This window comes from Styela clava, chromosome 13, assembly GCF_964204865.1.
Source record: "Styela clava chromosome 13, kaStyClav1.hap1.2, whole genome shotgun sequence".
Taxonomy (NCBI): Eukaryota; Metazoa; Chordata; class Ascidiacea; order Stolidobranchia; family Styelidae; genus Styela; species Styela clava.
In genome coordinates, this window is record NC_135262.1 from 15,295,450 (window position 1) to 15,321,205 (window position 25,756).

At 34.2% G+C, this 25,756-nt stretch overlaps 1 protein-coding gene across 3 annotated transcripts; it reads left to right on the forward strand.

Annotated features, from left to right (window-relative positions):
* The first annotated feature begins 270 nt into the window (after nucleotides 1-270).
* On the forward strand, nucleotides 271-25,511 carry LOC120332623 (E-selectin-like). Of its 3 annotated transcripts, XM_078119556.1 has the most exons (23): nucleotides 271-715; nucleotides 1,320-1,540; nucleotides 1,635-1,836; nucleotides 3,421-3,502; nucleotides 7,600-7,706; nucleotides 8,490-8,571; nucleotides 9,281-9,372; nucleotides 9,954-10,035; nucleotides 10,747-10,838; nucleotides 14,457-14,544; nucleotides 14,980-15,077; nucleotides 15,794-15,875; nucleotides 16,641-16,747; nucleotides 19,392-19,473; nucleotides 20,145-20,236; nucleotides 20,379-20,466; nucleotides 20,902-20,999; nucleotides 21,526-21,604; nucleotides 22,224-22,318; nucleotides 22,440-22,601; nucleotides 22,722-22,955; nucleotides 23,082-23,252; nucleotides 24,117-25,511. In XM_078119556.1, exons 1-23 carry the CDS (start codon nucleotides 604-606, stop codon nucleotides 24,278-24,280), a joined length of 2,712 nt encoding a protein of 903 aa, XP_077975682.1. In that variant the 5' UTR covers nucleotides 271-603; the 3' UTR covers nucleotides 24,281-25,511. The 3 variants fall into 3 exon arrangements, with proteins under 3 accessions (XP_077975682.1, XP_077975683.1, XP_077975684.1); XM_078119557.1 differs by lacking the exons at nucleotides 9,281-9,372; nucleotides 9,954-10,035; XM_078119558.1 differs by lacking the exons at nucleotides 271-715; nucleotides 1,320-1,540; nucleotides 1,635-1,836; nucleotides 3,421-3,502 and adding an exon at nucleotides 4,365-4,718.
* Nucleotides 25,512-25,756: the final 245 nt, after the last annotated feature.

Genomic DNA, 25,756 nt, shown 5'->3' on the forward strand with positions numbered 1-25,756 from the left:
AAATCTACTGTTTTATCAAGATCAATCAAGATAATATTATGACCTGCCTTTTGACAGTAATGAACTCCCAAAACGGACAAAACTTTCTATTATCACACAGCCATGTCTTATATATTTTAATATAATAATGTTTATATTAGTACATTTGCAAACTCGCCCGTCGGCAATATATTTCGTATACATATTGTAGAAATATTCTTTGACTCATCATTTGGGTTTAGTAACTTAGCGAACGTGTTGGCCAACAGGTATATTGCAGGGAATGAATCTCCAATATGTTGCAGCAAGTCATGTAAATATGAGTTAGTTTTATTGTTAGTGTCTACTGTTCTATTATTACAGTACATTAAATCGTAAGATTGGAATAAAACTAAAAATATTCCGCAGAAAAAAGATTAAATGATATTATACTTAGAATTTCGAATTCTTCATTTGATTTGAGAAGGGGGAATTGGACACTTAAAATGTTGATTTATAAGGCAATGCCTTACACTAAATCATCCGAAATGAAATGGTCATGAAATCATATCGACAGATAGTCTCAAACGCTATCAGTTATTGAGATTTTCCCACTTGAACTGTACATTTCATTATATTTTATTTATGATATTCATTTTCTTCGTCATACTTTGTCTCACATTTAGTATTAAATTACTGGACACCATGAAGATTTTTTTCTTTGTTCTGTTGTCAGTTACTTTCCAGCTATCATACGGTGAGTTAATTTTAATAAAGTATAGTCGTATATGTTTTTTGGAAAGTTTGAACAATAAAAACGTACTCAATATTTTCAAAAAATATATTTTTTTCAAATATCAGAGTTAAATACTTGAAAAATATTTATTCTAGTGGAAATTTTTTTTAAATTCAAACTCAGATGTCTTCAACTGTATGCATTTAATTGCGTTTGTTAAACGAACAAATAAAAGTTCGTCTTTATCTTAGAATACGATGCACTGCTTTAGACATCTTGTTTACGGGAACGTTCAAATAAATTATAATCCGGAATAATTTCACCTTATATAGCAGACTCGTTTTTTTGCTTGACTCACTCGATGTGTTTTGTTGTTCAATTGCTATTTTTATCCTCCACAACTCTTTGTGTGGCTCAAAGTATTATAATTGCTCACAGACTTTCCGGTTTTCCAATTTGTACGATTGTGAAGTTTTCAAATTCGATTTTATTCATGCACTTTTTATATAAATTGTGACTCAATTGTCAGTATCCTTGGCCTACCTCATTTGAAACAATAACAATATTCAAATAACAATTACAAATAATCATATATTATTTAAACAAGCCACTATTTGTTTTCCAGCATTCCCTTCATGTCCTGTGGACGGAAGCGTAGAATATATGAATAAATGCTTTTGGGTAATCCATGTAATCGTTGATTCCCATCAAGCAAAAGACCAATGCGCAGCATACAACGCTTATCCAGCAAACATTTACAGCGAAAGTCATTACAATTCCATCATGACTTACCTTCGCGCAGAAAGAGGAGGTTTCTACTACGTTTATCTTGGAATGAAATATGACGTAAGCTTTATTTTATATCATAACCCATCTATTCCTCAAGTTTATACTCATATTCCAATATTTTTTATCGCTGGTATTCCGTCTTTCACTTTAGAACCAAGTATTGACAAATTATGACGGAAGTCCTGCATTATATGAGAATTGGAGAGCCGGTGACCCGCTAGATATGTGGGGCAACGAAGACGAGATGACACGCGTTGCAATAGATATTTTCCCCGATCCAACAAACACCGGCAACGGAATGCTTACAACAAACCAATGGTGGGAAAAAGAAGGAGTTTTATGCGAGATAGAAGGTAATCACAAAAATGCTGAAATATAAAGTCATTCCGATTATCAAGCCCAACGTCATGTAAAATGTTTATTGAATTTTTTCTAATAATAATATGCAGAAATGCTCAGAAATGCTCAAAAGTTACAACAAAATTTGACAGAGACAGCACTAAAGGAATTTAAAAAAAAAATAGCTTTTTCACGACTTCTTCCCAACAAGTGCTGTAAATTTAAAATCAATTGCACCATTAGTTGCGAAGGTTTCGCAAACCCCAACAACAACAATCATTTATTAAAACGATCCATGGTCTACTTTGTGTCCAATAAGTTACTGGAATTTTTTCATTGATTGTTTATATATATTTAATCGTTTATGAAAATATTTATGAAATTTATTTATTTCAATACAATCATCGAAATTTCAGCATCTGTTTGCTTACAAAACGATCAAAACTTTACCCGTGAAGATAATGCTACTACGTAAAATGTCGCCAACACGGGCTGTGTTCAGTTATAAAAGATGGGAAAGCCTTTGAAATATTTAACGCGTATTTTTTCCATTGAATTTTGATGCGAGGGTGATAACGCTTGGCCGACCAACATTATTTACTTATCCAATCTGGACCAGTAATTGGGAGCGGGACTGCTATTGTCTTTGGTACGACTAATCGTAACAACCCTTTGTAACCGGTTTTCCCTAAGTCATTTTGACACCCCACTATAAAAATTTTAATATCTCATTGTACAAAAATGACAAATCATCATTAAGGTGTCGATGAAGATCTTGTTTTCATCTTCACTTGAGAGCCGTCGCTAGACGTGTTAAGTTAAGGTACCGCGTTGTCGACGTGAAATTCAAAAAGTTTTTGTGGAAGAAGTTTTCTAAGTCTGCGACCTATAGTAACTTCAAAGGAGATAGGAACGATATCTCGTTTTTATCGCAAGCAATACGTCAGTGTTCAAACAAGACCAAAGTGATTCCATAGCTCCAAGCCAGACGCGATAGATCAGTGTGAATATCGGCATTTGTTGCTACGGATATGGCCTACATTTGCGCGTAACTCGTTTGAACTTATTTATTTTTCTTCCCTCAGAGATTTATTAAAATGAATTGACCCTTTAGTGTACAGAAAGTCCCCTTTTTCACAACAATAAAAATAACGCCACCTAGAACAACTATTTTTGCAGAACTTTGTCTAGGTTTATTATAAAATTAATAATTAAATTCGAGAGGGCTACGTGAACATAACTGATCGCGCATGGCATTCTCGGCTTGTCGGAAGCCCTGCTCGGAGATGAGGTAGCAAACACCCCATGAAACGAAATAAGGCTAGATGATAATAACTTTAATATTTCTATCCAATATGGACGGTAGTTCATAATTGTTATACATTTGAGTTCAAGTTACTTGTCCAATCACCAAACAACAAGTTACTGTGATTTAGTATTATTATTATTTAACAAAGAAAACTTAAAAATCTTTTTGCATGTTCATAATCATTGCTTATCGGCGACTTTCAAACCTCTCAAGCCTCAGTAATTATCTTGAATATTTCCATGTATGCAATACAAAAATATTATTTTCCTAATTTAATTTTCATTTTTAGCTACGATGTGCCCGGTTCTTGATTTCCCCCCTGGGATAGTTAGTTGCACTCCGGCCAACCGCGCTTTCCAGACAGTCTGCAGGTAAGTTATTAAATGTATCCTAGTGTACATTTATACATCTATATATGTTAAATGCTTGACTTTATCCAATCTACTACTAGTGTATTTAATAGAAGTATGGAGGTTTATATAATTGAAACTTTATGTTGTATCTACCAGCGTATTAGTAATCCGGAACCTTGTATATCGCAATTTTATTACTTTACACATATAGTTCAATTTTGATTTGGAAAAGAATTTTTAAAAGAATTAATATTTGATACAATTTTCAGGATTTATTTTACTCGCGTTTATTTGAAGCATGGCCATATTTATATTTATTGGCCATTTTTCATATTTATCAAGACAGCTTGGTAACCTCTGCCATGGTTTGGGATTAAGGGCTAATTTATATGTATTTTGGGGGTCAGTAGTAATTCATAGTGGTCTGCACCAAAACGAAACCGATTTCAAAACCAAAATGTTTGAATTTAACCATGATCCATGCATGATCCGAGAGATTTCAAAACGTGTCTTGCAATCTAATTATTTACGCGCCTTCATTGTTTTCGTCGATAGTTCAGATGGTAAACGCATTGTATTTGTTTATTTTATTAATATTTTCGCCGTTTACGAAGTAATTTTACGCCGTTATTATTGAGCTGTGTATATCGAGGTCAACTTAGCGCCAAATTTTCGTTATTTATGAAAACAAAAAAAAATCTTGTCAAGCTGCGAATTACGATGCTAATACGAGCAAGTTCTCGCGTCTGTTACATTCACGCTGTGAGGAAAAATCAAGAAGAAATAGTTAGAACAAAGGAGACTTCCGCTATATAACAAGCGATTTTTTGTGTCCATATAATTATTTCACTTCTCGGTGGATCACGAAATGTTATGGCAGGCAAGCAACAACGTACCGAATTTGATGCTGATGAAGCTTTGTTCCGCATTTTGGAAGAGTTTGACGTGGACGACGATAATTATGATGACAGCGATATGTCATCATCAGAAGAGGAAATGATAGAGCGAGACTCAGGCTTGAAAGATTTTTTGTTTCCCCACAACCATAATTCAACTGGGGGAAAACTCCACCCAAAAGAACGATATCTCAATTCGGAGGGGCAGTGGGTATCCGAAGTCGGGGTATTTCTCCCTCCTCGTCTCCTCTAGATTTCTTCATACAGTTTTTTACTGTCCAAGTAATGAATTTCATAGTGGAGATGACAAATCTGAACGCCGAAAAAAACGATTCGAGGTATGTAAAATTTTCAAGCAGCAAAATATTTTTTCCTGAATAATATTATCTTCTAATGTCTATGAGGTTTTCAGATATCAACGCTCGTCGTGTAACCAGACAGCTTTGTCCTCAACAATTCAATTCGGCATCGTTCGAGTAGATGAAAGCATTTTTGGGTCTCACTATAGCGATGGGAATTGTGAAGCTGTCGCGTCAATGTATTGGCAGCAGAAACACTAAATATTCAGTGTCTTATCGTTTGGCATGCAGGATCATGTCGAGAGATCGATTTTTTTCTATTTCACAAACTGATGTCCCATCGCGCGATGATCCTGCTAGAGACAAACTCTACAAAGTGAGACCTGTTTTGAATTTTATTGAACCAAAGCTGCTGTCCATTTATACTACTCGCCGCAAAGTTTCCATCGATGATTCCCTTATTTCATTGAAAGTTAGATTAGAATCGGTTTTCGCTAATTTATAAAATCGAAGACGGAGGGCACGCACGTAAACAATAGTGTACGGAAAAAGACGCAACGCTCCGCCAGAGGTGGGCCAAGCTAGCAGAGTCGTGATGAATCACCTTATCGTTCCATTTGAGCATCAAAATTATCACCTATAAGTAAATAATATTTATTCTAGTACCGAGCTGTTCACTTCTTTATTGGATCGGGGGGTATTTGCCTGCGGGACGATACGACCCAATCGGAAAGGGTTTCAAAAAGAGCTCATAATCAAAAGCATTACCAAACAAATCACTAGAGGCTTCACTGACTGTAGAGCATCCGGTCAATTAGCGCATAATTGCCACCAGGTATATTCATGTTGAAGATAAGTAAAGCACAACCGGTGTTTGACAAAACGATTTAATTTGCCGACGTTTCGAATTTCTATTCAGAAAAACTTCATCAGGACATGATATGTAGAACACGTATATATATAGAGAGCAAAAAAAATAAAAGGTAAAAATTAACACGGCGTGGAAGAATTGAAAAATGTGACAATAATATGATGTTAAATCCGAGTGAATTTGCCCAGGTGCAAACAAATATGCGACTATCTAAAGTCTAAACAATGACTTAATTATAAATACGCGGGAACAATGTAGTTTCTTTATCGTTCATTGAATTTTTCTTTTTGCTAATGTGATATGATTCGAGAAATAGACTTTTCCTGTAGTAAATTTCATTTTCTAATATCCTGCTTTTTTCCCAATCGATGCTGTGATCTGTAGAAAGGGCATGTTTCGAGAGAGCCGATTTTTCGAATTTATTTTGTTTTACATCTCGCTGATGTTATTTTCTCCGAGTGTCGAGACTCCGTTCCGTTTTCCAATGTAAATAGAGGAACAATAACTGCATGGGATTGCATAGCCATATACCATGCCGTTTTTCTTGTTGGTGCACGGGCGGTCTCTGATATTAGAAAGCAATTGGCCTATTGTATTTTGTTGTTCGAAACTAACTTTAATCCTTACGTCTTCTAAAATTCTTCGAATTTTATAACTAAGTCCTCTAACATATGGGATGGTAGTGGACGCGATCGGTCTCAGTTCTTCATTCGTATCTTGAAGGTTGCTCTGATTTATAAACATTTCATTGGATATCCATTTTGTCTAAAGGTCTTTTTGAATGAAGTTGATTTCTTGCTTTTGTTTTATTTCAACTGATATTAGAGTATTGGCGCGATTAATAGGGCCACTGACAACAGAACGTTTATTTATGGCCTACCGGGTGGTTGGAATTAAAAATCAGATAGCGATTTGTATGGGTCCTTTTTCTAAATATGTCGGTCGTTAACTTCCGTATTCTTCTCCATGTATCTGTACATCTAGGAAGGCATAGTCCTATTCAGTTCTTTTTCTATTGTAAATTGTATACTGGGTTCAATTGTAATTATGCAGTCATGGAACGCATCGCAGAATTCTCCTTTGATAATACTAAAGGTATCGTCAACATAACTTTCCCAAATTCTCGGGTATTAGGGAAGGACGTCAAGGCTCTTTCTTCTACGTCCTCCATCACCATATTGGCCACCACGACCGAAACAGGCGAACCCATGGCTGTTCACGATTTTTTTTTACAATTTACAATAGAAAAAGAACTGAATCACTACTGTGATATTTTGTGTGTGTAATTCAATAAATAAATGTTTACCATATACAATTTATTTGTGTTTACTTGGCAAGAAAAGAAAGAGAGAGAAAGCAAATCAATCTTTGTCACAGAAAGCACAAGGAACTAGCCCAGACGATTTAGTACTGCAGATCGTGATCGACAAGCGATGATATTTACTTCAACATATCGCGTCTGGATTGTATCATCTGCTTGTCTGAATGTTGACGTAATGCACTTCACGATGAAAACGAGATATTGCTCCCTTTTCTTCTGAGGGGCTATAGGTGGCAGACTTAGAAAACTTCTTCCACAAAAAAAATCCTAATTTCTTTTTTTTTCACATCGCGCGTCGAAAGCGTGATACGTTATATGTAATTAGCGTTGGATCTCAAATAGCGATAATAACGACCTTTTTAACGACACCTTCTTGATGATTTTGGCGTTTTTGGTTAATGTGAAATTAAAAAAATTATACAGGGATGTCAGAATGACCTAGGGACGCCCAGTTACAGAGGGTTTTCATCTCAGATTCATGGCTCTATGGTGGAAATAGCCTGGCGCAGATACGTGAGCCGCGAAAAATTCAGCGATCCTCCCGCTTGTCTCCGGATTAAAAACGTTCATTGCCTATATTTTTTAAGCTAATATTAACCGAACTATCTCTCTATCGCATTGACTACGGAAGCAAAAGAACCAGAAATGGACAATTTTTTCGTGTCGATTACTTCTTAACATTTGCATTATATATATAGATACAATCGAATTCTAATTTTATTTTTTAGATATGTATGCCCCACTGGGTATGAGCCTGATATAACTGGACAGGAAGTCACTTGTGAAGCGGATCAAAATTGGTCAAATACTGAAAATATGCCAACTACGTGTAATGGTAAGTTTGAAATTTTAAACATATTCACTTTCAGTTAGCTGGTTTCTGCAGTGACAGAAATGGTTTCAACATAAAATTGCACATGTACATACCAAAATTGAAATTGAGCGATAAAATTATAGACAACAAAACTTGACAGGCACCAGACCAGTATATAGAAATATGTGTATAGACCAGACCAGTACTATACACATATTTCTGTATGTGCTATATACATAAACCTAAATTTGCTGTGGACCCTGTGGCTCCTCCACATTTGACGATTTAGAAAAACTCAAAAATCAGACTTTTCAAATTATTTGTTTCAATGCCGCGTTTCAGTGTTGTACTACGTACACTCTACATCCACACGTCTGGTTATGGTCGTCGATCTTTTCGTTAAAAAAAATCCCAAATTGGTGACAAGATAAAATTATTCGTCACTTTAGCGATTGATTTTTTTAACTAATATGTGTGATCCAGTTATTGGCACGAATACATTTTTGGGAAATATTATATTTGGGACTCATATAGGTCATTTTTGCAGACAAATTTGTCTTTACTTATTAGTTCGCGTTAACATCCTAGCCTACATTCAAAACTAGATTATACGGCGTATTTTTTGCCTTCCGATCTAAACTAGGTTCTGAACAAGTGGGGTGATGGGCTTGGGATTTCAACGCAAAATTTTCACCCAAGTTAAGTCTACTGCCAGACCGCCAAGCACACAAAAATATGCATTTGAAAATTGAATCAATGTTTCAAAAATGAAGATAATTTAATTGACACGAATAATCTTTTCAGCTGTCGACTGTGGTTCGTACGGTGATGTTGAAGACGGATCAGTAGATTGCGCGGGTGGTACAACATATACCCAAACATGCCGGTTAGTTTCTTATATACTTTGTTCGTTTTGTTTTTGCTTTTAAATTAATATTCGCAATTTTACTTCGTTAAAAGATGAGAAACATTCAAATTACAAATGGCATCCAACTAGCGCTCCAGAAGTATGTGTAGCACTATGGACGTAACTAATTTTGTTCGCCTATGTTGCATCAAGTTGTGTAAATTGACTGAAACAATGGGCAGGGGTTATATTTACTTGGCTATTACAGAGAGTCCTCAAACTCGTAATACAACTAAATGAGGAAAATCGGAATAAAATTATACACCCGCCCCTAACCGGGTACTCATACTACGGAAATACCTTTTCTTCAGATGAAACAGTTTGTCCACGTTCTGGATATTCTTCATAACAATTTTGTTTAAGGGAAGGCTTTGTGTCTTAACTGAAAGTAGAAATATTATTAATACGAACGAGTTACAAACGCTCAATAGTGTGTTTTACAAAAATTACTTTTTCAGTAATATTACTGAATATTATTAGTTGGTTGCTCCGTTTTTAAAATGTAGTATTTTCAATTTCATGATATCGATTTAGTTGCTGTTGGACTATTTATCCTCATATGCCTTTGTGATAGTGGATCTCCATGCAAATAATTTGAACAATTATTCCATACTTTCAATTAAACAGTTCAAAATGAATGATTATATTTATTTTCATATATATCTAATATGTGAATGTAATATTTTAGTGTCACGTGTATGACCGGTTACAACCCGGTGCAAGAAACCTCACAATGCCAAGCTGATACACTATGGAGTTCACCACGTCTCGAGTGTTCAAGTCAGCCAATTCTTCTCAAACAAAATATTACAAACTCAGTAATATTGTCTACTGCATAAGGTTTTGTTACGAAGGGGAAGATGTAAATAAATCATCTGTTTTAATGCCGCGTTTCAGTGTTGTACTACGTACACTCTGCTATACATCTACACGTCTGATTATGGTCGTCGATCATTTCGTTCAAAAAAATCCCAAATTGGGACAAGATAAAATTATTTGTCATTTTAGCGATTGATTTTAAACTGATATGTGTGATCCAGTTATTTGCACGAAAACATTTTTGGGAAATAATATTTTTAGGACTCATATAGGTCATTTTTGCAGACAAACTTGTCTTTACTTGGTAGTTCGCGTTAACTTTCTAACCTACATTCAAAACTAGATAATACGGCGTATTTTTTGCCTTCCGATCTAAACTAGGTTCTGTACAAGTGGGGTGATGGGCTTGGAATTTCAACGCAAAATTTTAACCCAAGTTAAGTCTACTGCCAGACCACCCAGCACAAAAAAATATGCGTTTGAAAATTGAATCAATGTTTCAAAATTGATGATAATTTAATTAACACGAATAATCTTTTCAGTTGTCGACTGTGGTTGGTACGGTGATGTTGAAGACGGATCAGTAGATTGCGCGGGTGGTACAACATATACCCAAACATGCAGGTTAGTTTCATATGTACTTTGTTAGTTTTATTTTTGCTTTTAAATTAATATTCGCAATTTTACTTCGTTAAAAGATGAAAAACATTCAAATTACAAATGGCATCCATTTAGCGCTCCAAAAGTACGTGTAGCAGTATGGAGGTAACTGATTTTGTTCGCCTATGTTGCATCAAGTTGCGTAAATTGACTGAAACAATGGGCAGGGGATATATTTACTTGAATAAAGTCCTTAAACTCGTAATACAACTAAAATATGGAAAATCAGAATAAAATTATACACCCACCCCTAACCTGGTACTCATACTACCAAAGTACCTTTTATTCAGATGAAACAGTTTTTCTACGTTCTGGATATTTTTCATAACAATTTTGTTTAAAGGAAGGCTTTGTGCCTTAACTGAAAGTAGAAATATTATTAATACGAACGAGTTACAAACGCTCAATAGTGTATTTTACAAAAATTACTTTCTCAGTAATATTACTGAATATTATTAAGTGGTTGCTCCGTTTTTAAAATACAGTATTTTTAATTTCATGATATCGTTTTAGTTGCTGTTAGACTATTTATCCTCATATGTCTTTGTGGTAGTGGATTCTCCTGCAAATAATTTGAACAATTACGCCATACTTTTAAGTAAACAGTTAAAAATAATTGATTATATTTATTTCCATATATATATATATATCTTATATTTGAATGCAATATTTTAGTGTCTCGTGTAAGACCGGTTACGAACCGGTGCAAGAAACCTCACAATGCCAAGCTAATGGCCAATGGAGTTCACCACGTCTCGGGTGTTCAAGTGAGTTAATTTTTCTCAAACAAAATATTACAAACCCAGTAATATTGTCTACTGCATAAGGTTTTGTTACGAAGGGAAGGTGTAAATCTTTTTGTTTCAAAAAATCCCAAATTGGTACAAGCTAAAATTATTCGTCACTTTAGCGATTGATTTTAAACTGATATGTGTGATCCAGTTATTGGCACAAAAACATTTTTGGAAAATATTAATTTTAATACTCATATAGGTCAATTTTGTAGACAAATTTGTTTTTACCTATTAGTTCGCGTTAACATTCTAACCTACATTCAAAACTCGAATATACGGCGTATTTATTTGCCTTCCGATCTAAACTAGGTTCTGAACAAGTGGGGTGGTGGGCTTGGGGTTTCAACGCAAAATTTTAACCCAAGTTAAGTCTACTGCCAGACCACCGATCACACAAAAATATGCATTTGAAAATTGAATCAATGTTTCAAAAATGATGATAATTTAATTGACACGAATATTCTTTTCAGTTGTCGACTGTGGCTCGTACGGTGATGTTGAAGGCGGAGCAGTATATTGCGCGGGTGGCACAACATATTCCCAAACATGCAGGTTAGTTTTTTTTTTTTTTGCTTTTAAATTAATATTTGCAATTTTACCTCGTTAGAAGATGAGAAACATTCAAATTACAAATGGCATCCATTTAGCTCTCCAGAAGTATGTGCAGAACTATGGAGGTAACTAAATTTTGTTCGCCTATGTTGCATCAAGTTGTGTAAATTGACTGAAACAATGGGCAGGGGATATATTTACTTGAATAAAGTCCTCAAACTCGTAATACAACTAAAATAAGGAAAATCGGAATAAAATTATACACCCACCCCTAACCTGGTACTCATAGCCTACTACCTACGGAAGTACCTTTTCTTCAGATGAAACAGTTTGTCCACGTTCGGGATATTTTTCATAACAATTTTGTTTAAAGGAAGGCTTTGTGTCTTAACTGAAAGTAGAAATATTATTAATACGAACGAGTTACAAACGCTCAATAGTGTGTTTTACAAAAATTACTTTCTTAGTAATATTACTGAATATTATTAGTTGGTTGCTCCGTTTTTAAAATGTAGTAATTTCAATTTTATGATATCGATTTAGTTGCTGTTGGACTATTTATCCTCATATGCTTTTGTGATAGTGGATCCCCATGCGAATAATTTGAACAATTATTCCATACTTTCAATTAAACAGGTCAAAATGAATGATTATATTTATTTTCATATATATCTAATATGTGAATGTAATATTTTAGTGTCACGTGTATGACCGGTTACAGCCTGGTGCAAGAAACCTCAATATGCCAACCTGATAGACAATGGAGTTCACCCCGTCTCGAGTGTTCAAGTGAGTTAATTCTTCTCAAACAAAATATTACAAACTCAGTAATATTGTCTACTGCATAAGGTTTTGTTACGAAGGGAAGGTGTGAACAAATCATCTGTTTTAATGCGTGTTTCAGTGTTGTACTTCGTACACTCTGCTATACATTCATACGTCTGGTTATGGTCGTCGATCTTTTCGTTTAAAAAATCCCAAATTTGGACAAGATAAAATTATTCGTCACTTTAGCGATTGATTTTAAACTGATATGTGTTATCCAGTTATTGGCACGAAAACATTTTTGGGAAATATTATTTTTTGGACTCATATAGGTCATTTTTGCAGACAAATTTGTCTTTACTTATTAGTTCTCGTTAACATCCTAACCTACATTCAGAACGATTCGATTATACGGCGTATTATTTGAGGCGCAGTTCTTACCACTTCATGGCAGCTCCTGCCACGAACGAATCGCGGCAGCTCTTGCCATGGTTTTATAGCACTATTCAGTATTCAGTAATCAGTATTAACGGTATATTCACAAATTAATGTACCAGATTTTAATTGATCATGTGGAATTATATCTACTTAAACCCTAACCCTAACCCCAAATCAATCAAAACTGTATCCATAAGAAAAACGTTCTAACTTACCCAATATTTGTCACCATAATAGACAGCCCTGTTTTTACGGCCCACCTGCCGCGGTTACGGCAGAAAAATTTTACCTACCATTGGTTTTCAATTTGCCGCCGCGGTAACGGCAGCTCGACATTGGTTTGTGGCAGCTAAAACTTCAGTTGCCATGAGTTTGGCCGTAGCGGCCATGGTATGGAAATACCGCTATGGTTTTGCGGCAGCTGCAGATGCCACAGAATACTTAAAACTGCACTTGTATTTATTTGCCTTCCGATCTAATCTAGGTTCTGAACAAGTGGGGTGGTGGGCTTGGAATTTCAACGCAAAATTTTAACCCAAGTTAAGTCTACTGCCAGACCACCGAGCACGAAAAAAATATGCGTTTGAAAATTGAATCAATGTTTCAAAATTGATGATAATTTAATTAACACGAATAATCTTTTCAGTTGTCGACTGTGGTTGGTACGGTGATGTTGAAGACGGATCAGTAGATTGCGAGGGTGGTACAACATATACCCAAACATGCAGGTTAGTTTCATATGTACTTTGTTAGTTTTATTTTTGCTTTCAAATTAATATTCGCAATTTTACTTCGTTAAAAGATGAAAAACATTCAAATTACAAATGGCATCCATTTAGCGCTCCAAAAGTACGTGTAGCAGTATGGAGGTAACTGATTTTGTTCGCCTATGTTGCATCAAGTTGCGTAAATTGACTGAAACAATGGGCAGGGGATATATTTGCTTGAATAAAGTCCTCAAACTCGTAATACAACTAAAATATGGAAAATCAGAATAAAATTATACACCCACCCCTAACCTGGTACTCATGCTACCGAAGTACCTTTTATTCAGATGAAACAGTTTGTCCACGTTCTGGATATTTTTCATAACTATTTTGTTTAAAGGAAGGCTTTGTGCCTTCCTTTGTGTAGAAATATTATTAATACGAACGAGTTACAAACGCTCAATAGTGTGTTTTACAAAAATAACTTCCTCAGTAATATTACTGAATATTATTAGTTTGTTGCTCCGTTTTTAAAATACAGTATTTTCAATTTCATGAGATCAGTTTAGTTGCTGTTGGACTATTTATCCTCATATGCCTTTGTGGTAGTGGATCCTCCTGCAAATAATTTGAACAATTACGCCATACTTTTAAGTAATCAGTTAAAAATGAATATTTAAATTTATTTTTATATATATATCTAATATTTGATTGTAATATTTTAGTGTCTCGTGTAAGACCGGTGCAAGAATTCTCACAATGCCAAGCTGATAGACAATGGAGTTCACCACGTCTCGAGTGTTCAAGTGAGTTAATTCTTCTCAAACAAAATATTACAAACTCAGTAATATTGTCTACTGCATAAAGTTATGTTACGAAGGGAAGGTGTAAATAAGTGGCGCAAAAAATGAATCAAAACAGAGACAAACGCTGCCAAATATTTGTTCGTATGAAAATGTCGGGTTATAAATAACCTTGTGTATTTATCTTCTGATGATAACCTTCCGCATCTTTTTGTTTAGCTTATAAAACTCGACTTGTTTCCTTTGCAACAAAGTATACGAAATAGTCACTCTTTTTCTTGTTAATATTCATGTTTCATACCACAAAATTCATCTTTTTTTTACAGTTGTAGAATGTGAAGATTTCGAATATGACGGTACAAGAACATGTGTCCCGATTAATAACCCTCCATTTGCATATACAACAGCTTGTAGGTGAGGGATGAATTGAACACGTTTTGTTTTGTTAAAATTGTAGCGTGAGGGATTCCAAAGAAAAATAGAGTAAAATACCAATTCATAAAACAGAACAAACGTCAGACCTCATAGCATTATTGATAAAGTAAATTACGAAGTGCTAAAAAAAAGTAATAAATTAATTTTTGCCTATTGGTCCTGATATCAGTTCAATTTCGGTAATGTGTTTAATTCTCTGTTCGTTTTTTTTTTTGTGAAGTATTCTTCATTCCTCTTGTCAAGATTTAAACCACTATATTTGAAAGTTTTTTGACTTTGGTCGTAAAAACTCATTTTAACAGAATGATGAATTAAGTTAAAAATGATGTTCGCTCAACCATTCTTCTGAAATTCACAAAAGCTAATAAAATATAGAGATATCCGAAGTCTTATTCAATATCATGTGTTACTTAGTGTTCAATGTCCTGAAGGAACAGAAGTAGTGTCTGGGAGTAAAATTCAACGGTGTCTTGCCAGTGGAGAATGGGATGAGAACGCGCCTACGTGCAGAAGTTTGTAATATTTTTTAAAATTTTTGCATCGGCCCACTTTATTTTATCTACTTACAACAGCTAGGGATTTCAATAGGTTAGGATTAATCGTACAAAAGGCAATAGCAGCCCCTCCCCCCTGGTTACTAGTCCTGATTGGATTGGTTAAAATTGTTACAGATACCCAGTCGGATGATGAAGGCTGAGCACTATAGGTCGAGCGTTATCTGACTTACATCAAATTCAATGAAAAATATGCGTCAATTATTTCTGAAGGTTTTTTTCATATATTAGTTCTGAACACTTTAAATGAATTGGCCTATTAGTTGCTAGAAGTCCCATTTTTTACAACAATAATAATAAAGCAACAATAACAACCGTTTTTGCAAAACTCCGTCTAAGTTTATCCTAAAATTGACTAATAGAATACTTGAGCTCCGTGAATATAACTGATCGCGCTTGACTTTCTCGGCTTGTCGGAAGCCTTGCTCGGAAATGAGGTAGCAAACACCACATAAACTGGAATAAGGCTAGAGAATAATAGCTTTAACATTTTTATTCGTGTGTGAAGTTTGTGTGATTAACTATTATTATTATTTAACGAAGAAAAATTAAAATCCTTTTGCATATTCATAATCATTGCCTATTGACAACTCTCAAGCCTCAGTAATTATCCTAAATATTTCCATGTATGCAATACAAAAATATCATTTTTTTAATCTAATTTTCATTTTTAGTTCAGATGTGCTCGTCTCTTGAATTCCCCCCTGGGAGGGTTAGTTGCACTCCGGACAACCGCGATTACGCAACAGTCTGCAGGTAATAGGTTCATGAACATATCTCAGTGTACATTTATAAACTATATAATATGTTAAACGCTTGACTTTATCTTATCTACTCCTAATGTATTTAATAGAAGTATGGACGTTAATATATAATTAAAACTTCATGTTGTATCAACCAGCATATTAGTAACCCTGAACCTTGTGAATATGCAAGATTTTAATGTTACACTTATGGATTATTTTTAATTTGGATAAAAATTTGGCTAGACGTGATAATTGATACAATTTTCAAGATTTATTTTATTTGCGTTTATTTGAAGTCGTTCACTAGTTAAATATACCAATATATAACGGATAAATACACCTTAGCATAATGATAAATTTGGGTGCTAAATGTGAGTCGTAGGGTAAATAGGATAGGATTTTCAATATTTTTAAGAAAGCTTGATCATATGACGATTCAGGCTTCTCGTGCGGTTACCAGTCCATGTCGGGTATGTGAATACCCCGATTAAAAAAAAATTATCCCAGATTCATGGACCTTATTGCGGAAGGACCCGTGCCTGACGCGGTTACGTGAGCCACGAAGACCCAGCAATCCGCTCGCTCGTCGGATTGAAAATATTAATTGCATGTACTTTTTTAAGCTTATTTTAACCAAACTATCCTTTTGTCTCATTGACTATGAAAACAAAAGAACCAGAAAATGAACAGTTTTGTCTGTGGATCACTTCTGAATATTTGCATTGAATATATAGACAGAATCGAATTCCGAATTTTGAAAAGTTTTATTTTTCAGTTTTGTATGCAATACTGGGTATGAGCCTAATATACCTAGTCAGACAGTCACTTGTGAACTGGATAAAACATGGTCAAATCTTGAAAATATGCCAGAAGAGTGTAACCGTAAGTTTGAAATTTTATGAATAATCACTTTAATTTATCTTTCTTGTGCAGTGTCTGGTATGAATTCAACATCAAATTGTGCATGTACATACCAAAATTGAAATTTGCGTGATAAAATTACGTACATCGAACACTTGACATTTTCCATTTGCTGTCGTACTATACATATACAACCGAAATGTGTTGCGGATCCCTGTTGCTCCTCCATTTAGCACCAAATTTACCAGGAAAGCACCAAATTTACTAGGAAATAAAATCAATAAATCTTAGGTATTTGTTGAGCCCAGCTTTGGGTCTCGACCCATATACAGTATTTGGAAATACTGTCGAAACATAAGCGTAAACTAAAGAGTACTATTTCAAAATACCCGTTTTTGTTGCAATTAACAATACAAGCATGCTAATGCAGTCGCCAGTGGTTCAAGTGGATATACACCCGGTGGAGAACAGTCAATTATTTGTTAGCGAGAATTGTTATGCAGCGGGGTGATCACGACTGAGAAAAAACGGGTGAAATGAGAAAAATTGCTACATTTTATAGTATATCCCTGGGAAAGAATGTGGTTCATTCTTATGTTCCATACCAATGCTTTTCAAACTACCAAAGACTCTCAACACTTTTGCTTCTTCTCTTCTATAAAAATACATCGTTATTATATATTCGCATTTCCATCTGTTTGTTCGTGCTCCCATATTACCGATCAGCGGCCTCCAAGGAGGACGGGGTCCCCTTTTAAGAAACCCTGTCATAAACTAAAAGAGGCGACCGTGCTTCTCTTGCCTGTTGTCATGCTGTCCCTGGAATTCAGCTACAACAAAAATTTCACGAAAACGGATTTTTAAATTTTATGATTTTATTAATATTCTCAACAATGAATGATATACGGGAGGTGAAATGCCAAGATATTCCAACAACATTATCATGTTTTGCAATTTACAACCAATATCTTGTATGTAACTTTGTTTGACAGAGCCCCAAGAGCTCTAACAACAAATATCAAAAATGTGAGGCCAAAAAAGTCACACTACAACATTGTCAAATGTGCTGTATTTACGATAGATAACAGGTTTACAAAAAAGAATTACATGAAAAATGGTAAAATAAAGATTAATTCAGCAATATCTACTTGGTGATATGCATCTGTTGATGCTTCATGTAAACTGGTAAGACTGTAAGAGGCACGCGATGGAGCAGATACTAAGAGTATCCACCCCCCAGCTGTCATTTGAGTGGGTACTGCTGTTTTTATTGCAGATGTTACTGATCTTTTTGTATTAAAGATTTACTGGCATCACCGATTTAAGGATGTTGGAAACCAACACGCAATATTACAAAACTTACTTTCAACACGCGGTTTGAAAGAATGAAAAAGCTGAAACTAGTATTCTTTAGAACAGCATACAAATTCTATGGAATGAAATCATACACGAAAGCTCGTCAAAAACCTATAGCTCAATAATCAAGTGGAATTTGATGCATGTGCGCAAAAATGTGCCGTTACTACGTACAACCGAAGCACGCGAGAAAATGTGTGTGATGTACTAGTATTCAAAACGTTTGACTCAACTATGTTGGCATAACAAGTGCACATCTCGGTTTCGCATACGCATACCTTCTATCTTCACAAGAATATATTAATTTTGCCAAAGTCAATGCAGCACTGAAAGGTTGCGGTTCTTCCAAAAGAAAACACGTTACACATCTTTAGATACCAGTGGACGGTTTTACATGGCCTTGTTCGGAGTGAAAGACGAGGTCAAATATTCCAATCCAATTCAACTAATAAAATATTTCCCAAGTCCCTAAGCTTAATTAAACTAGGAAAACGAAATGCGCGCGGCAACGCAAATGTAGTTTGAAGAGCGCAATAGAAAGGGGCTAGATGCTGTCGATGGATCTTGGCTTGTATTAGTGAAATAAATTACCATTTATTCTACTAAAATTAAATTTCTGACATTGTAAGGAGATTCAATGTTACTATGTATGCAAAACTAAACCATGTAGTTATGAAATAATTGTTTTTAACAAAAAGGCGCTCCTGAAGTAAATTTTTTTTAAGTGGATTTGAAGAATTTGGTCCAAGATGGCGCACAACCTTAACATTGTATGTTTACCAGGTTGAGGTTCAGGATGTGCGTCATCTTGGACCAAATTCTTCAAATCCACTTAAAAAAAATTTGCTCAACATTATATACTCCACACTCACCTGGGTATCATTATATATGCCATATACAATATATCTAAACAATAAAAAAAACTTTATGTCCCAAAACAATGTTGAGGCCCGATTCTGCCGGACTACTAGATCCCGTTAATATCCTAACCAACATTCAAAACTCGATTACACGCCTGTTTATTCGTATTTTGCTCTAAACAGGGTTCTGTACAAAAATCCACTTTTATGTAAAAAGATACTATAAATCAGAAGGACTTTTTTTCCGATTTGGCATTGCATACATAATTTTGTTACACCTTGGACGAGGTGGTGGGCAGGGGATTTGAACCCAAGATTTTAATCGTGTGCCATTAAAGTTAAAGACTAATTCCATATCACCGCACACAATACTATGGATTTGAATATTAAATGAATGCTTCGAAAATGATCATAATTTTATCGACACAAATAAGCTTTAATTGTTCCAGCTGTCGACTGTGGCTCGTACGGATACGTTGAAGGCGGGTCAGTACAATGTGATGGTGGTACAACATACTCACAAACATGCAGGTTAATTAATTTAATATGTACTATGTTTATTTTTATGCTTTTAAAAAAAATTGCAATTTTACTTCGTTGAAAGAAGAAAATTATTTTGAGTAATTCAAATTGCAAATGGTATTTTCTTCAGATGAAACAAGTAGCCCATATTTTGGATATTCTTCATAATAATTTTGTTTGAAGAAATGTTGTGTGCCTTAATTAACTGAATACTATCTAACTAACCACTAACAAATGATGAATGTTGTCTTAAGAGCTATACATAAGTTTGTTTATTCAACAAAGATATCAATCAGTAGATGAATTCGATTTACATGATTCGTGCAACAGTTCAATGCATCGATGGTTGTTAAATTAGTTTATCTTATTAAATATCTTACCCAAAATCATTCTCGCAGCTAGATAGTGTCCAAACAATTTGAGCCGAATTATCAGGTCGATACGGTATTCATTTACGTACCTGTGGCAACAAAAATTTCAATTTTTTGAAAATGCTACTGATTATTATTATTTTGTTGCTTCGTTTTTATAATAGAGTATTTTCAATTTCATGGTATCGGCTTAGTTGCTGTTGAAATAATTATTTAATCTTTACATTATGCTTTTGTGCTAATGAATGAAACAATCTTAAAAAGATATTTAATTAGATATTTAGCTGAAAATTTTATATAATATTTTAGTGTCACGTGTAGGAACGGTTACGAACTAGTGCAAGGAACCTCACACTGTCAAGCTGATGCACAATGGAGTCAACCACGTCTCGAGTGTTCAAGTGAGTTTATTCTTGTTAATGGAACAAAATATTCAATATTTCACATTTTACGCTTTTGGTGTTTGTTGTCTCTCTCGAATGTTATTTTTATGTTAATTTCTACTCTACAATTAATTTATCATTTTTAATATTTTTTCATCAGGAATCTTATGCCGGTCTCTCGAATTCAGTAATCAACCTGGTAAAATGATGTGCGATCCACCTGGTTTTGGACATCCAAGCATTTGTAGGTGAGTTGTTATACACAGCTATAAATATTCATCTTCAATAACAATATATTGTGTGTGATACATGTCTAATATCTATTTCCTTATTATATCTGTACGATAAGATTTATATATTACCCAATGGCATGTCATTTGGATAATATGCCTTGGCATAGGCCAGTGTTGTTCAAACTGCCATTTGCATCTTCATGGCTCGTGCAAATATGGATAAACTTTTCTTATAGAAATTGAAAGCAAAACAAATGAGGAAGAATTGTTTCAAATGACGAGCACTCATCATATTTAAACCTTGTCTTGTGGTGATGAGTGTGTCGAGATATGCAGTTTAAATTTTTAGGATCAAGCAATCTGAAAAATTTTGAAGTCTTGATTGAGTTCAGTTCTAGATTATGTTAGGTATTTTTTAATTACAGTATGATCATTGTTCAATACTTTTAGTTTCGTCTGTGATGCCGGATACACATTAAAAGGAGACGAATCAGAACTTACATGCGAGAGTGATGGAGAGTGGGATGGCATTGAACCAACATGCAAGGGTAAGTTAATATCATTTAAATAGACAATTACTATATTAAACACCTTTCATATCGTCAGTAAATACACTCAGTAATGTTGTATACTGGAACACGATATGTTGATAAAACATCCAGACAATTGTGCCCTAGACTTATATCGTATTATTCGCGGTGCTGATGCCATGGTTAGCAACTCGCCTGTCAACGCTTGTTTTTCGTGAAACGGGCATTCATGCGCCAAATATTTCAGTATGCAATATTCTGAGTTTTTAATCTCGTGTAGTTTAATATCAGATTACTGCAGGGATGTCGTTGCTTGAAAACTAAAACTGGTTTATCAATCTTCTTTTCACCCATGAAATGCTGTTTTTACTTCGTTCTGTATGTATAATGTGTGTTTTTAATAAGCTAAAAATAAACTGCTAATTTCTGTTAATAAATTGTAATTCTCCCATTAAATCAAATCAGTTACTGTTCAATTGTAGTTATTTCGTAAAACTATAAAACAATTGAAATAATTTATTAATTCATTACTATATTTTCCAAGATGTTATATGCGACAAATTATCTTTCGAAGATGGAACAGTTTCTTGTCCAGACGGGACTGGCTACGCCGCAGTATGCAAGTAAGCATATATATGTTTACCTATACTTTATATGAGTTAAGCAACACTTAAACAATGCTGTTATACATAAATCTGAAAACTTCAATCCTGGGTCTAATTGTTTATGTTTGTAACTATGTAAATATAAAACAGGAAAAATTTTAAAATGATTTTGAAAAGATACATGGTGTGTTAACTCAGGTTTTAAATAGTTGTAAGTAACTGATCTTAATCTGAGGTGACATTTCTCATTTTATTTTTACACAACAAACTGCGTTTGTTGTCAAGCGAAAAAATAGGAGTTAAAAATGATTCGCACCGAAGCTGTTTTTTATACGACATAATTTTACGCTAAGTAGCCACTGCTAAGTGTAGTTTATAATGGCCAGAATCTTGTTGGTTCGGCATTGTCTACATAATTTATTACACTAGAGGTGAGGACTGAGGTTGAGGAAATGGGATTTTAACCGTGCGCATATACATAGTGACTGAGAGTTTATAAAGTAAAATACTTAGCTTTCTGTTACATATGTGCATTTTGAAATATAAAACAATAAGGTTAAAATGAATGCATGGTTTATTTGTCGGTAATACAAATGCACATACACATTTAAATCATTTATATATATCATTTTGAAAGGTTCGAGTGCAGTTTTCCTCTGAAACTTTATGGTTCGGATGAGACAACATGCTTGTCAAGTGAAGAATGGTCTCATGGTGTACCAGAATGCAGAGGTAGGTGTTTCGAGTTTTGGTATTTTTCATGAAAATATGTTTTTTTACCATTATGGTCTTATTTTCATTGTCTGTTTTGACCCCATTAAGGATTATTACATTTGTTTTTGTTTTTTTTCAGAATTTTCTCCAAAATGTGATGATGCAATTGAGCCGCTAAGTTGTGAAGATGATTGTGATGACAATTCTGACTGTGAAGTTGATGAGGTTTGTTGTCCATCTTCATGTGGGCTAACATGCAAAAAAGTTAAGAATGAACCAAAACCCAAGAATCCCTTCCTAAGTGAGTTGAATCATTTTTGTTTTGAATTTTTTAATATTAACATTTTATGCACAATTTAAACTAGTGCTTTTCAGTTTAAAATTTCATCTATCGAATATGGCAAATTTTTTAAAATTTCAGATGTAAACAAACAAACATTGCTTTTACTACTGGCCGCTTCGAGTCAACGTAAGCCAGTGTCACGTCCACCAGTGCGACGCCCACCTCAGTGTCCGAGATGCAACCGCAATGCATGTACAACAGGCTTGTACAGTTGTCCAACGTATCTCAATGCTCTATGTGGAACGACTTGTAATGGATGTAGAGCCCATTTCCTTTATCGTAATAATCCTAGAGTGGAAGTAGGAAACCGATGTAAGTGACATACTGTACGGTATTATACTTTTTAGTTGCTGTTTCAACCAGCCTAAATGAAAAAAAATGTTCTAAATCGCAGATATGAAAGCGAAAAATAATTTTAACAAACTTTCATTTACTCAGGTCTATGTCCACAAAATATTCCACCAAACCCAAGGTGTGGTGGATATATGTGCAACGGAGTTAGATGTGCAAACTTCCCACAAGCTGAGTGTCGTGTGTACGGTTGTGGACCAACATGCTATTTGCAGTTTTTCAATAGATTTGGACGAAGAGTATCGTGTATACAACAAGGTATTATACCAGTGCTCGTCAACCGGGTGTATAGTACACCCCAGGGTGTACCAAAAAGTTTGAAGGGTGTACCACGTCGATAGGGTGTACCAGGGGTGTACCATGCCGAATGTTGTGAGGTACACATTATCACATGATAATATGCATCTAACCCAGGAAAAAACTTTCGATGGCTGCTAGTTTTCAAGATATCTTTCGGCTTGCAAAATTGTCTCATCTAACAGCCATATTTAAAATCGCAAATCAGTTAAAATTATCAAGGGGAAAGGATGTAATATTTTTGAAGTTAGTAGCAAGATTGAGTCTTTTAAAATGAAAATGAAGTTGTGGCACAATAATGTATCAAAATGTGATTCCGATTTTGAATGTCTGGAATATTTCATTGAGAATCAATAATGGGAAAATTGAAACGCAGACATGAAAACCAAGAGGAGATCAACTGCACATACCCTGTTTCCCCCAAAATAAGACCTAGCCTGGATTTTTAAAATGATTTCTATATAGGCCCTCTCCTTAAAATAAAACCTAGTCCTAGTCGATAGCGCAATTTTATTTTATTTTTTTGACCTATTCGATAGCAAGACATATACACGTTTCAAAAGAATATAATCTATATTTAGCAGTTATTTTAAATAAAAATTAAGTAAGTATATTTGAAAATTTCGTAATTCTATACTTGGTAATTTTGTTTTTGATGAATAAAAGTAAAAGGCATCCCCCAAAATAAGTCCTAGACGATCACTGTATTATACTGATTCACTTCCTCGTTAGTGCTTAGATTTAGAGCATCCTAGATTGAATATCCCAGGTTGAACCACAATCTACACCCAGGGTAATTTTATTACTCATTTTTATTTGTTCTAGCAACTTGCCAGCCTGGAATAAACTCAGTTGGTCTTTGTGCCAGAGCATGCCTCAGTGCGTCTTGTCCGAAATATCCAGCAGCTCATTGTCGAGTACGATGCAATGGATGCCCTGCTGAATTCTTTGATCAAAGAACGAATATGCCTATCACAAATTGCAATTAAAAACATTGGGATTATATTATTATGTGAATCCATCTATTTTGTATAATTAATAAAAATTATTGCGACATGATAAATCGGAGCTTCATTCATTACCTATAGTAATGTAATGTCAGAAAATACAAATTTTTGAGCACATTGTTTTTTTTATTTACATTTAAATTGACAAAATGCCATCATTTCATAATTTCAGCTTGTGTTAAATTTTGATTACGAAAATATTGGAATATTCATAAAATTTCTAACTCTGTTTATTGTAAGTTTATCAGTTTGATTTCTATAAGTTTTGTTTGCATTCAAACTAATATTTACCGCAAATAAGGTTAAAAAAAACTTACTCCTTTTAAGTAATTTTTATATTATGCTTTTTAGTCAAATTTCTCTTTGCATTTTCTCCCCTTTTGTTTAAGTTTGTTCATCATGCTTGGCGTAAATTAGAATTCAAATGGATATGCATCCCACCTTGTTTCGATCATTTTGTGTATTAGGTTTTATTAAAAATAGTATTCTTCATGTTTGAATGTGTGTGAAATTTTGAGAGCCCAATTTTGAAATTTGAAACAAATTTGCATTGGTTTGATAGAAAAAATTTGAATCTTTGTTTAGTTGCCTCATGGGGTTTTATCTAACTTTCTTTGATGTTTGTACATTTTCATTCTTATTTGTTGTTTTATATGGCCATGACTTTAAAGCTTAATTCTGTATGTTTAAACCTTTTATGGAATGGACGGTTTCTGATTAATTACCAGTAAGTCCTAAATAAATCGATTTGAACAAATAAACATGCTGCTCAGAGCCAGATTATACTGAAACAGCTGAACTTGAAGTTTGAATCAAGTCAAATTATGGTTTATCTCAATTTCGAGTATGTTCTAGGTTATATATATAGCTATTGCTCTGTATTGTTTAAAGTTTTGTTATTTTGTTTCAACCATTTGCAATTTAACTGTTTTATATTCCACTTTTCTATCAATTTTAGATACTCATCTTACTAACAACCTGCTTCATCTCTCTACCTCACAATAACTGACCTTGTTTACAATTTAATCAAACAATAATGTACGAATCATTTTAATGACTTTACATATGTCGTTACGATTTTTTTCAAATTTCTCGGTGTTATAATGCATACGTTTTTAACATTGAATGTGGTGGTGATGGTTTTCTAAAATAAAATAAATAGGAATATTTTTGAAGCAGCTACTATCATCTTTTTGCCGTTAACTATTTTATATCCATAATTATTTGGATAATAAATGTTGGAAAACTTGGAAGGAAGTTGTTTCATTTCTCTGTAACAAACATTAAATGCTGTAATGGTCATGTACTGGTATGATACTATAACCAAAACTCAACGAGATTGAACTGTTTTTAAGTAGGATATATCTCCAAATGGAACTTATATTGATCAGTAATTTCACGATATGGGCTCGTTGAATAATAAAAATGAGCTCGACATCCGCTACACGTTGTTCTGCA